We start from the raw sequence: 12,521 nt of genomic DNA on the forward strand, positions 1-12,521 counted from the left end.
CCTTCTGATTGAAGAATTTGCTTGACTTTTTTATATGACTAAGTTTAAATGACTACAGCACTTTAAACTTCTCATGAAATTTAAAGAAAATCCTCAAAGAAATTATCAAACATCATATTTGATTGAAAACATAATAGAAAATAGAAGCAGATACTAAGAGGTGTAGTAGCCAAGCTTCATTCACGTGATTAGAAGAGGTAGACTTTTAAAATTAAGATAGTGATTTCCTGAAAAAATGGCCTTAAAAATTGTTTTCTTATCTATGATTCTATCCTACCCATCAGACCTTATCTGAGCAACAACAGAAATGTAAGAATTCATGTCCTTATAAAAGATAACATTTAGTCTAAATCCCTACTCAATGCAGGAATAGACTTTCTTTTTCAATATCTAATACTTGCTTAAATCCTTCTAGAGAAAAAAAAAAACCTCTCCATTGTTCATCCTTCTTTGGTTTTAGAACATTATTTCATTTTAATTTCCACTATTGGGACATGGAGTCACACTTATCTTCTCCTTACGTTATTACAGGAACAGACATTGTTAGGTTCCCAATTGGGGAAAAACCATACTACACAGTAAGAAGTGAAAAACTATCACCTAAACTCTGTAAAAGGTGAAAGCCCAGATATGGTGACCTGTTAAAAATCATAACTTAGAAGCTGAATCATAACTCAAATACTGAGTCATAATTCAGATGCTATGATTTGCTTCATGACTGGTACATTACCAGTACCCAACAGTGCTGCATGAATGAGTGGATGTCTGAGAATTGGTTTCAATACTAAGTATAAACTAAGATATCAGCTGTAATATTATCTAAGCAGAAAACCCCAAAATATCCACCAATCTACAGTGAAGCCCCTTATTACTCCTTCTTCCTTTGTCTGATTTCTATAATTATCATGGGGATTTTTTTTCTTTGAAGGGACTCACTGAAAATGAGCCATCTGGCAGATGCCCCAGATAGCTCATTTGTAAGTATTTATAATGATTGATTATATTCCTATTATTAATCTGGAGCCTTTTGACCTCTTCCTTTGGTATTAAACTCACCCTATGCTTATAGGGGTTCCCCACCCAGGGGAATTCTGAACCTTACAGACGTATTGGTTTCTGTTCTAGAAATGTTAATGAAATTTGGAGAATTTCATCAGATTCCTTTCATAACTGGAAACTTTTCATTCCTTTATTAGACAAATGTTTATTTAGCATCTACTGTGTACCAGGTTCTGTGCTAAGAACAAGTTATACATACAGAATACAGGCAAAAGACAGTCCCTGCCTTCAAGGATCAAATAATCTAAAGAGTGAGACAACATGCAAAAAAAAATAAAACAAAACAGAAGTTGTGTAAAAGACAAATAGAAAATAATTAAAAGAGAGAAAGCACTGGAATTAAGAAAGACTATGGAAGGCTTTCCTATAAAGATAAGATTTTGTTGGGACCTAAAGGAAGCCAGAGTTGTAGGTGAAGCTGAGAAGGGTTGCATGCTTTAGAGATGGTCACAGAGAAAGCCCAGAATGTCTGTCAGATGATTTTTAAATAGGATCAAAGACTTATCAACCCTCTCATTAAAAAATTCCTTTTATTAATTTCTTTATTTTTAGTTTTCAACATTCCCTTCCACAAGATTTTGAGTTCCAAATTTTCTCCCTATCTCTCTCCTCTGCCCACCACGAGACAACATGCATTCTGATTAACCCTTCCCCCAATCTACCCTCCCTTCTATCACCTCTCCACCTTATCTCATGCTTTTCTCTAAAATTTCCCTGTAGGGCAAGATAGATTTCTATACCTCATTACTTATTTATCTTCTTTCCCAGTTGCATGTAAAAACAATTTTTAGTATTTGTTTTTAAATTTTGAGTTCCAAATTCTCTCCCTTCCTCCCTCTCCACCCAACATTATTGAGAAAGGAAGCAATTCAATAGAGGTTATACATGTGTAGTCATGCAAAACACTTCCATAATAGTCATCTTGGGTGAAACTAACTATATTTCCCTCTATCCTATCCCACCCATATTTATTCTATTCTGTCCTTTGACCCTCTCCCTCCTCAAAAGTATTTGCTTCTGATTATCTCCTCCTCCATTCTGCCCTCCCTTCTATCATCTCCCTTTATTACCTTTCCCCCTACTTTTCTGTAAGGTAATATAGATTTCTTTCCCAATTGATTGTGTATTATATTTCCTTCTTAAGCCAAATTTGAAGATTCACTCATTCTCTTTCACTTTCCCCCTCTTCCCCTCCATTGTAAAAGTTTTTTCTTGACTCTTTTATGAAAGATAAGTTACCCCATTCAAACTCTCCCTCTGTCCTTCTTCCAGTGCATTACTTAATTTTATTTTTTAGATATCATCCCTTCATATTCAATTCACCCTGTGCCCTCTGTGTAGATATGCATTTCCTCCAACTACCCTAATACTAAGAAAGGTCTCATGAGTTACAAGTGTCATCTTTTTAATGTAGAGCTGTAAACAGTTCAACTTTAATACATCCCTTATGGTTCTCTATTTCAATTCATATTAATTTGTGAATAACCACTATTGTTTTTGTGGGGGGAGCAGAAACTATCTGGTTAAGTGGATGATGTGGTGTGCCTGAAGTCAAGAAGTCTTGTCTTGTATTCAAATCTGGTCTCAGACATTTACTAGTAATGTGACCCTGAGTAAGTCAATTAGTTGTTTTTGCCTCAGTTGTTTCTTCATCTGTAAAATGATCTAGAGAAGCAAATGGCCCACTATTTCTGCCAAGAAAACTCCAAATGGGGTCATAAAGAATTGAACGTAACTAAAAAATGACTTGAAACAAGTGCATATTTTATGAAATTGAGCAGGACATTTTACTTCCCTGTGAATCTGTTTCCTGAAAATGAGGGGTTGAGGGGCAAAGCTAGAATGCCAGAGTAAAAGCAGAGACTTGACTGAGCTCTCCCCCAAATCCCTCCAAATACTTGTAAAAATAACTAAACAAACTCTAGAGCAGCAAAAACCACAGAGTGAAACAAATTTCCAGCCAAAGAAAACATGGAAAGTCAACAGGAACAAATTTGTTGCACCAAGCTGAGAGGAGCACAGCCTGTTGCAAACCGCACCGGCACAGACTGGGCCCCAGTAAGCATGGTAAGAGCCTCAGAGGACTGAATCATTGGCAACTGTGGCAGTTTCAAGACTTCTTAACCCATAAATGTTAATGACAACTTAGAAGATATGTAGGAAAGGTCTGTGGGACCTGGGTGAGAGAGAAACATGGTCTGGCCCCAATCCAGGAGAGACAGCAACAGAGGCAGTTTACAGGGATGTCTTTGCTGGCACTGACAGAGTTTTGCTCTCTTGTTTTGCTCATGGTTAGATCTAGGTCACAGTGCTGAGTGGTGGTACTGGGGAAATGAAGAGTGTGGTTGTGCAAAAGTTGTGGTGGTGGTGGAAAGGGAATCCGCCTCGCAGTTCCAAGACATAAAAAAGTGCTTGTAGTCACTCACAGATTAGAATACAGGTCAGAAAAGCAGGAAATACCTCTCCTTTGATCATACAATAAATTATTTTCTTCAGTGAGCTTTCGGACTGTTTTTTGGACTCTGCTTTTTAGTTAGGTCTTCTCCTCATTGGCTTTGTGGATCTCTTTTGACATTTGGGTTAGTCTATTTTTTAAGGTGCTATTTTCTTCAGTATTTTTTGGATCTCCTTAAGTAAGTTGTTGATTTGTTTTTCATGATTTTCTTGCATCACTTTCATTTCTCTTCCCAGTTTTTCCTCTACTTCTCTTACTTGATTTTCAAAATTCCCTTTGAGCTCTTCCATGGCCTGCAACCAATTCCTTTTTTTATTGGATACTTTGGGTACAGGAGGCTTGATTTTGTTCTGGTTGTGTTTTGATCTTTGTCTCCAAAGTAAGATTCTGTAGTCTGAGTGTTTTTTTCTTCTGTTTGTTCACTTTTCAAGCCAATTACTTTACTTGTTGACTTCTTGGCTCTTTCTTAAGGTAGGACTCTGCTTCCAGTTTGAAGGGTGTACCTTCCCAAGTTTCAGGGGTTTCTTGCAGCTGTTTTCAGAGAAATTTCTTGGAGCCTGTGAATTTTCAGATCTTCCAAGGTTGTATGATTAAACTGATCTGCTGTTTGGAATAAAGAGCAGAATAAACATTTTAACCTGGATGAGCAGACAAAAAAGCATTCTCTTGTAGTAGGAAGGCAAAACTGGCTAGGATGAGTGAAAGAGTAGTCAGAGGTTCCAATAAAGGTACTGTGATGAAAGGGAGGGTAAATTCAAATCAGTTTTCTAGAATTCTTTGAGTCTACCATCTTGTTAAAAATTGACTAAATAGAATTATTACTCCTTTTATACATCTTTGGGAAATATGGTAGTTACTTTACATATCAAATGGCAAGGATCTTTAAATAAGAAACATAACCTATTTGGTTATAGATCTGTAGCTATTACTAAGGCAACTTCAGTTTTAGAGAGATTCTATTCGTAGCATCTTTTATCAGTTGCAGCTTCCCCCTTCACTTTATTTGATTTCATTTTCACTGGATGTGATCATTGTAATAGCAGAGCTTCATGTACCTGACATGATTTCAAATTACTTTAACATTTTCAGCAGATTCTTCTATCATTCATATGTATATGAATATCTGTGAGGAAAATTATGATTAAACTTGATTGTTTTTTATAAACATGAAAATAACAGAAAATAACCGAGAGCTGCCATGAATTGTGGCATTTTAAGCAAAAGGTGCATACACATGAGTCAAAGTATTATACTATTTTAAGTTTTCAGGACAGTACTTTTTAAAATTTGTCTAAGAATTTGATTTTTTAATGAGCTATTTAGCTTTTAGTTTAGACTGTTAGGTTAGTTTGAACCTACTTCATCTGTCACCTGTCTCTGTTTTTTCTATACTGAGTTACCTCAGCTCAAGCATTTCATGATGAGGTTTTAGACAGAAAGTTTGGAGAAATAATGATCTATATTTTCCAACCCTTCCCCACAAATAAATTGGCATGTTGTAGCATTATCTTTAGTCAAAAAGAAGAAATTATATTTCTAAAATTCTAACAATTCATCTAACAAAGATGAATTCATTAAGGTCACATGTAGATTATTTTAACTTCCTTTTTCTGCCTGCCTTATTGTACCTTTTTACTGTGTTAATCTATGCTTCAATATCAATTACTATTTTTTGTATAGTTAATTATCCTTCTTAATACTCAGAATCAATCCATGGACAAAGGAAGAAAGAAAAAAATTAAATGAGAGATGGTAGATATGTGTATACTACGTTTGTTCATGTGGTTTCTCGAGGGAGGACTTTTCTTTTCTAATGAGGGAAACATTTTTTTTTTCACTGATCTTGAAATCCAAGATTGATGTTTCTTGATTAATTTGCTTTAATTAATGATCACCTAGCCACAGGTAGTTAGCAAGATACTTTTCTATTGGAAAAATAATAGCACTCAATTTGGAATAGGAAAACTTGAGTTCAAATTTTGACTCTTGTACTTCCTATCTGAGCATTGATAAGTCACTTCAACTCTAATAGTTTCAGTTTCCTCATTTATAAGTTAAAGATGTGTAAGGTTAATATAAGTTTCATGGTGGGTGGGGGGAAGAGTGAAAGATCTTCCCCATCCGTTAATATACCTCAGACACCTTTTTGTCAGTTTCTAATGAGGCACAGGGTCACGATGGTCATGCCTTCCAATCCTGAAAAGAGTATACTCCTAGACAAGGTCTTGCTTTGGGGCTTACTTATTGGAAGAAGGTACATGTCTAGATGAGACTCTGGGCAGCTCTTTTAAGAAGCTCCCCTGGCTTTGGTGCTTCTCTCTCTGGTAATGATGTATGTATTGTCTATGGTCAGATAGTTGGCAATCCTGTCTGTTGGTCTTTCTGTTTGAAATTTCTGCTTATAATTCCTGTTTGTATTTTCTCTGAAGTTCAGGCTGCTGACTTTTCCCCCTGAACTAAGTCAATGATACATGTGTTTGATTAAAGTAGATTGTTGACTCCTCAAAAGTTACTTTCCTTTTAGAAAAACATATCTAAAAATCTGTAAAGCAGGTCCTCTGGGGTCCTTGCTGTCACAAGATGATGGACTAAATAATCTGAGATTTTTTGACATTCAATTAAATCATATCCCTGTGGGCATACTCGTTTGACATGGAAGTTTGAGCATTATTCTTAAGAAATGGTTCTTCATTCATACATTTCTCTACAAATTCTTTCATTCACTTCTATAAATTAAAACCAAAAGTTAAGGAAGTTATACCAGGGTGGGAAAATGATATAGTTACTAAGAGAGAAATGAGAAATATTTCTAGCCCTGAAGGAACTGACTTTATATACTGGATTGGTACTATGTAAACAGTTTCTGTAAATAGATGACAATTGGAGGAGGGGGGAAATTGATTAAACTCACTATATCATTTTCTATTTCACTTCAATTCACCTTCACTTTTGATTCTTCTGAAATTATGGCTTTATATGACTTATTACCACTTAATATAAAAACAAGAATATGTTAATTTTGGATTCAAACTTATGATTTCATGTGTGTGGCAAACTCATGGTTTAGAAATTCTTTCTATCAGTGTAGATTAGCAATATGCATTGGAACACTAAGGAGTTAAATGACTTGGCCAAGGTTACACAACCAGTGTATATGTAAGGTTGAGGAATCCAAAGAACATCTTTCTAATACTATATTAGCTTACTTCTGACAGAGAAAATATAAATGTATATATATGGACATATAGACATACATACACACATATACATATATACACACACGTATGTATGTATGCATGTGTGTGTGTATGCATGTGTGTAGTGACATATCATTTTCTAAATGAGTTCCAGATTCAAGGCACAGTCAAATCTCGGTCCACTTCACCATCGCTCTGTAATGACTATCCATGATATTCAAAATTATGGTCTAGTTCCATGAGTTGACCCTACAACGGCATGCCATAACCTGGGTAATAGATCTTCTTCATGCGTTTAGTTTTGTCTTTTTGAGTTTCTAAGATGACCTCCATTTACCGACTGCAGATGTTGTTAAAGTAATCTTGTATTGTTTTTAGGTTGGGAACAACCATCATATTTTCTTTTGTAAACAGAAGTATAAGGAGAGGTTCACGATCTACAGAGAATCCTCCTCTTCTACTTGGACTTTACATAGGACATCCTTCCATACTACTAACAAACACAGTATTAGGAAGCATAATTCTTTCTGTTTTATACCTCAGTTAAAGTTGATGCTCAAGGAATAATTAAGCACAATTAAGAGGGATCATATATATTATCACCATATATTACTTTTATGTGATCTTAACACACAATTGATTAATATCTTATTTGAGAATAGGCTATAAAGTTGTACTTTACTCCATTATCATGTTTTGCTTTCATTCAGCAAACAAAATCTACAACAGGAGGTATTATTTTCTATACTTTAAAGCCAATTGTCTGGGTAAAAAGATCAGAAAATCACTTGCAAAAACCTTCTCATGTTTACATCAAGAATGCATATATTTGTGGCTTGCATAGACCATTCACAGAGAAGAACTAAAATATGTTATGAAAAATTTTAAAATGCTGAAGGGCAGCTGTAAAGATAAATCCAACAAGATTTGGTGGTCCTTGTATAATATGAGGGAGGCAGAGGAAGAGAGCATAGAAAACTAATTTGAGATTTTTTCTCCAGCATTGTCTAGGGGAAGAATTTGCTCTGACTGACTAATACAAATATTAAATCTGATTCGTTAATTATTACTTTGGTGAAATAAATTAATTTAGTAGGATACTACTGAAGCTTAGGGCAAAATTCCTTAAGAATATCCTTTTTCCTGGCCTTTTAAATAATTTCTAAGCAGATTTCTGGTCCTAAATTAATTTTCTTAAGAATATCATCTTTCTACACATATCAGATTGGCTAACACGACAAAATAGGAACATTATAAATGCTGGAGAAGATGTGGGGAAATTGGAACATTGGTGCATTGTTGGTGTAGTTGTGAACTGATCCAAATATTCTGGGCACCAATTTGGAACTATCCTCAAAGGGTTTTAAAAATGTGCATACTCTTTGACCCAGGGATATCATTTCTAAGGCTATATCCCAAAGAGATCATAAAAATGAGAAAGGGACCCATATAAAAATGTAATATATAAAAAAATATTTATATTATAAATATAATATTATACATATATATGTATTACACACACATATATTAATAAAATATTTATAGCAGCTTTTTTTTTTGTTGTGGCAAAGAATTGGAAACTGAGGGAGTGTCCATCAATTGAGAAATAGCTGAAGAAGTCGTGGTGTATGAATGCAATGGAGTACTACTGTGTTATAAGAAATGATGAACAGGTGAACTTCAGAAAAATCTGAAAAGACTTCTATGAACTGATGGTGAGTGAAATGAGCAGCAAAATGAGAACACTGTACACAGTAACAGCCACATTGTTCTGTGACTAACTGTGATAGACTTAGTTCTTCTCAGCAATGTAAGGATCTTAGACATCTCCAAAACACTCATGGAAAATGCTGTCCACGTGCAGGGAAAGATCTATGGAGTCTGAATGGAGATTGAAACCTATTATTCTCTGTTTCTCTCTCTCTCTCTCTCTCTCTCTCTCTCTCTCTCTCTCTCTCTCTCTCTCTCTCTCTCTCTTTCTCTCTCTCTCTCTTTCTCTCTCTCTCTTTCTTTCTCTCCCTCCTTCCCTCCCTTCCTCCTTCCCTCCACTTCTCTGTTGGTTCTCCTCCTACTTATATCACCATTTTTTCTAACTATCCATGTCATATTCCTTTTTATTTTTTTAAATATTTATTTTAAACCTTCTTCTTTTAAACTCTTGATGCTTAAATTCTCTTTCCCAAAACTTTCCTACCCACTGAGAAAGAAATATCAATTATACATGTGAAATCATGAAAAACATATTTCCATATTAATCACACCACAAATGTAAGAAAAATAAGGAAATTGAGAAAATTATGCTGCAGTTTGTATGCAGATTTCATCAGTTCTCTTGCTTTAGGTGGATGGCACTTTTCACGCTGAGTCCTTTGGAATTGTCTTAGGTCATTCTGTTGATGAGAGTACCTAATCCGCAGGCACCTCCATTATTAGTTATAGCATAATACTACTCCATCACAATCATATACCACAACTTGTTCAGTTATTCTGCAATTGCTAAGCATACATTAAATTTCCAATTCCTTTGCTATCACAAAAGAGCTATTTCTCTCTCTCTCTCTCTTGGTATCTATCTATCTATCTGTCTGTCTGTCTGTCTGTCTGTCTCTATATTTATCTATATTTCATATAGGTCCTTTTCCTTTTTATTTCATCTCTTTGGGGCATAGACTTAGTAGTGCTGTTAGTAGGTCAAAGCGTATACACAGTTTTATGACCCTTTCAGCATAGTACTAAGTTATTCCCTGGAAGAGTTGAACCAGTTCACAGCTCAACCAACAATGCATTATTGTCCCAATTCTCCCACCCTCTCTCCAACATGTGCCATTTTCTCTTTCTATAATGTTAGCCAATCTGATAGATGTAAAGTATCACTTCAGACTAGTTTTAACTTGTGTTCCTCTAATCAATAATGACAGAGCGTTTTTCCATCTGGCTACAGATAACTTTAATTTCTGTTTTTCTGAAATCTCCCTGTACAAGTACTTTGACCACTTATCAGTTGAGGAATGCCTCTTATTTTTGCAAATTTGACCCCGTTCCCTACATATTTGAGAAATGAAGACATTATTGGAGAAATTTGTGGTGAATTTTTTGCATTACTTGATTGTCTGTGGTACCTCCTGGAAAAATGTATTTTCCATGATTATTGTTTTCTTTCAATTAGGTTGATTTTTGCTTTTGCATTGTATATATATATATATATATACACACACATACATACACACACACACACATACAATGCTTCCAAATACTCAAATACTGAGAAAAGTGTCAAGATTTACAAATATCATCTTTCTATGTAGGAATGTAAACACTTCAACTTTAGTAAGTCACTTATGATTTCTCTTTCCTTTTTACCTTTGCATGCTTCTCTTGATTCTTGTGTTTGAAAGTCAGATTTTCTATTCAGCTCTGCTCTTTTCATCAAGAATTATTGGAAGTCCTCTATTTCATTGAATAGCTTTTTTTCCCTAAAGTATTACACTCAGTTATGCTGGGTAGGTGATTCTTGGTTTTAATCCTAGCTCCTAGCCTTAACCCTAACCCTTGGAATATCATATTCCAAGCCCTCTACTCCTTCATGTAGAAGCTGCTAGATCTTGTGTTATCCTGATTGCATTTCCACAATAGTTGAAATGTTTCTTTCTAGATGCTTGCAGTATTTTCTCCTTGACCTGTGAACTCTAGAATTTGGCTACAATAATACTAGGAGTTTTCCTTTTGGGATCTCTTTGAGGAGGTGATCAATGGGGTCTTCCAATATCTATTTTACCCTCTGGTTCTAGAATATCAGGGCAGTTTTTCTTGATAATTTCTTGCTCTTTTTTGATCATGACTTTCAGGTGTATTTTTAAATTGTGTCTCTTGCATCCATTTTCCAGATTAGTTGTTTTTCAAATGAGATACTTCACATTGTCTGCTATTTTTTCATTCCTTTGGTTTTGTATTATAATTTCTTGATTTTTCATAAAGTCAAGTAATTGGCAGAGAAAATGCCCCAAAAAGGGAAAAAATAAGACTATAGAAGGTGCTTGGTGAACAGGTGTTTTCTTCCATACTTTTGTTTGAGGATGAATAAGGCATATCATCAGAAGAAGACATGAAAGTCAAGGCTTCTACATTGAAAACCTCCAAAAAATATGTAATGGTCTCAGATCATAGATGAGCTCAAAAAGAATTTTGAAAATCAAGTAAGAAAGGTGGAGGGTCTCATTTAGCAAGCTTTTGACTCACTTTTCATGATTTTCTTTCATCACTCTCTTTTCTCTTCCCAATTTTTCTTTCACCTCTCTTACTTGATTTTCAAAATCCTTTTTGAGCTCTTCCATGGCCTGAGATTATTGCATATTTTTTGGAGGTTTTGGATGTAGAAGTCTTGACTTTTATGTCTTCCTTTGATGATATGCTTTGTTCTTCTTCATCCAAAAGAATGGAAGAAAATGCCTTTTCACCCAGAAAGTAATCTTCTAGTTTTGTGACTTCTGCTGCTCTAGAATTTGTTTAGTCATTTTTGCAGGTATTTTATGGGCTGTGGGGGTGAGAGCTAGTGCAGGACCTCTGACCCCCTCCCTCCCTGGGGCTTGTAATTCTTAAAAATTGTGTCACTAGTATTACAGTTACAAGGTATACACATAGAGAGAGGGAATGGATACCAGATGAATTTAAGGGAATGACATTAAAAAATTAAGGAATTAAAAAAATACACCAGTTGCAGAAGGAAATGAGACGTAGAATGGGGTCAATCATTTACATGAAGAATCACAAAGGACCCATTACAGTGAAGGGGAAGATGGGAAGGTGAATGAGGAGCATCACTTGAATCTTATTCTCATCATTATTGGCTCAAAAAGGGAATCATATACATATTCAGTTGAATATAAAAATCTATCTTACCTAACAGAGAAGTATTAGAGAAATAGATCATGTAAATGAGTGAGTTGGGGGGGAGAGACTGACAGAAGGGAGAGCAGATTGGGGGAGAAGTTATAGGTAGAAGCAAAACATTGGTGAGGAGGGAAAGGATGAAAGGAGAGAAAGAATACAGAGGAGGAAGAATAGGATGGAGGGAAATGTGCATCTAGTAGTCATCACTGTGAATGTGAATGGAGTGAACTTTCCCATAAAGTGAAAGTGGATAGTAGAGGGGATCAAAAATCAGAATCCTTCAATATTTTTTTTTACAGGAAACATACTTTAAGCAGACAGACACATACAGAATAAAGGCAAGTGGCAGGGGCAGAATCTATTATGCTTCAACTGAATTAAAAAAAAATAAACGGGTTGAATCTTGATCTCAGAGAAAGTAAATGCAAAAATAGACATATTTTAAAAATATAAAGAAGAAAAACTACATCATCTTCCTAAAACAGACAATGAATAGGGTAAATTATATGTTCAGTTATATACTAAATATGTATGCACCAAGTGGTATAGCATCTAAATTATTAAAGGAGAAGCTAAGTGAGTTATAGCAGGAAATAGACCATAAAAGTATGCTAGTGGGGAACCTCCATTGTCCTCTCTCAGAACTCGATAAAGCCAACCAAAATATAAACAAGGAACTAAGGAGGTAAGTAGAATATTAAAAAATAGATATGACAGACTTTTGGCATGATTTAGACACCATCAGCAAATTAGAAGAACAAAGAATAGCTTACTTGTCAGATTTTTTGGGAGAAGAAGAATTCTTTACCAACCAAGAGGTAGATTTTCAAAACATAAAAATACATAATTGATTATGTTAAATTAAAAGGCTTTTGCATATGCAAAACCAGTGCAGCCAATACTAGAAGGAAAGTAGAAATCTG

General features: G+C 35.0%; 1 protein-coding gene across 1 annotated transcript in view; it reads left to right on the top strand.

Annotated features, from left to right (window-relative positions):
* Window positions 1-3,030: 3,030 nt before the first annotated feature.
* LOC140502642 (glutamate decarboxylase 1-like) overlaps window positions 3,031-12,521 on the top strand; it is an 84,102-nt gene continuing 74,611 nt past the window's right edge. The window contains 1 exon segment of the mRNA XM_072606640.1: window positions 3,031-3,126. Within this exon segment, the coding sequence (XP_072462741.1) occupies window positions 3,031-3,126 (96 nt within the window).

Source organism: Notamacropus eugenii, chromosome 4 (genome assembly GCF_028372415.1).
Source record: "Notamacropus eugenii isolate mMacEug1 chromosome 4, mMacEug1.pri_v2, whole genome shotgun sequence".
In the NCBI taxonomy this organism is placed as follows: domain Eukaryota; kingdom Metazoa; phylum Chordata; class Mammalia; order Diprotodontia; family Macropodidae; genus Notamacropus; species Notamacropus eugenii.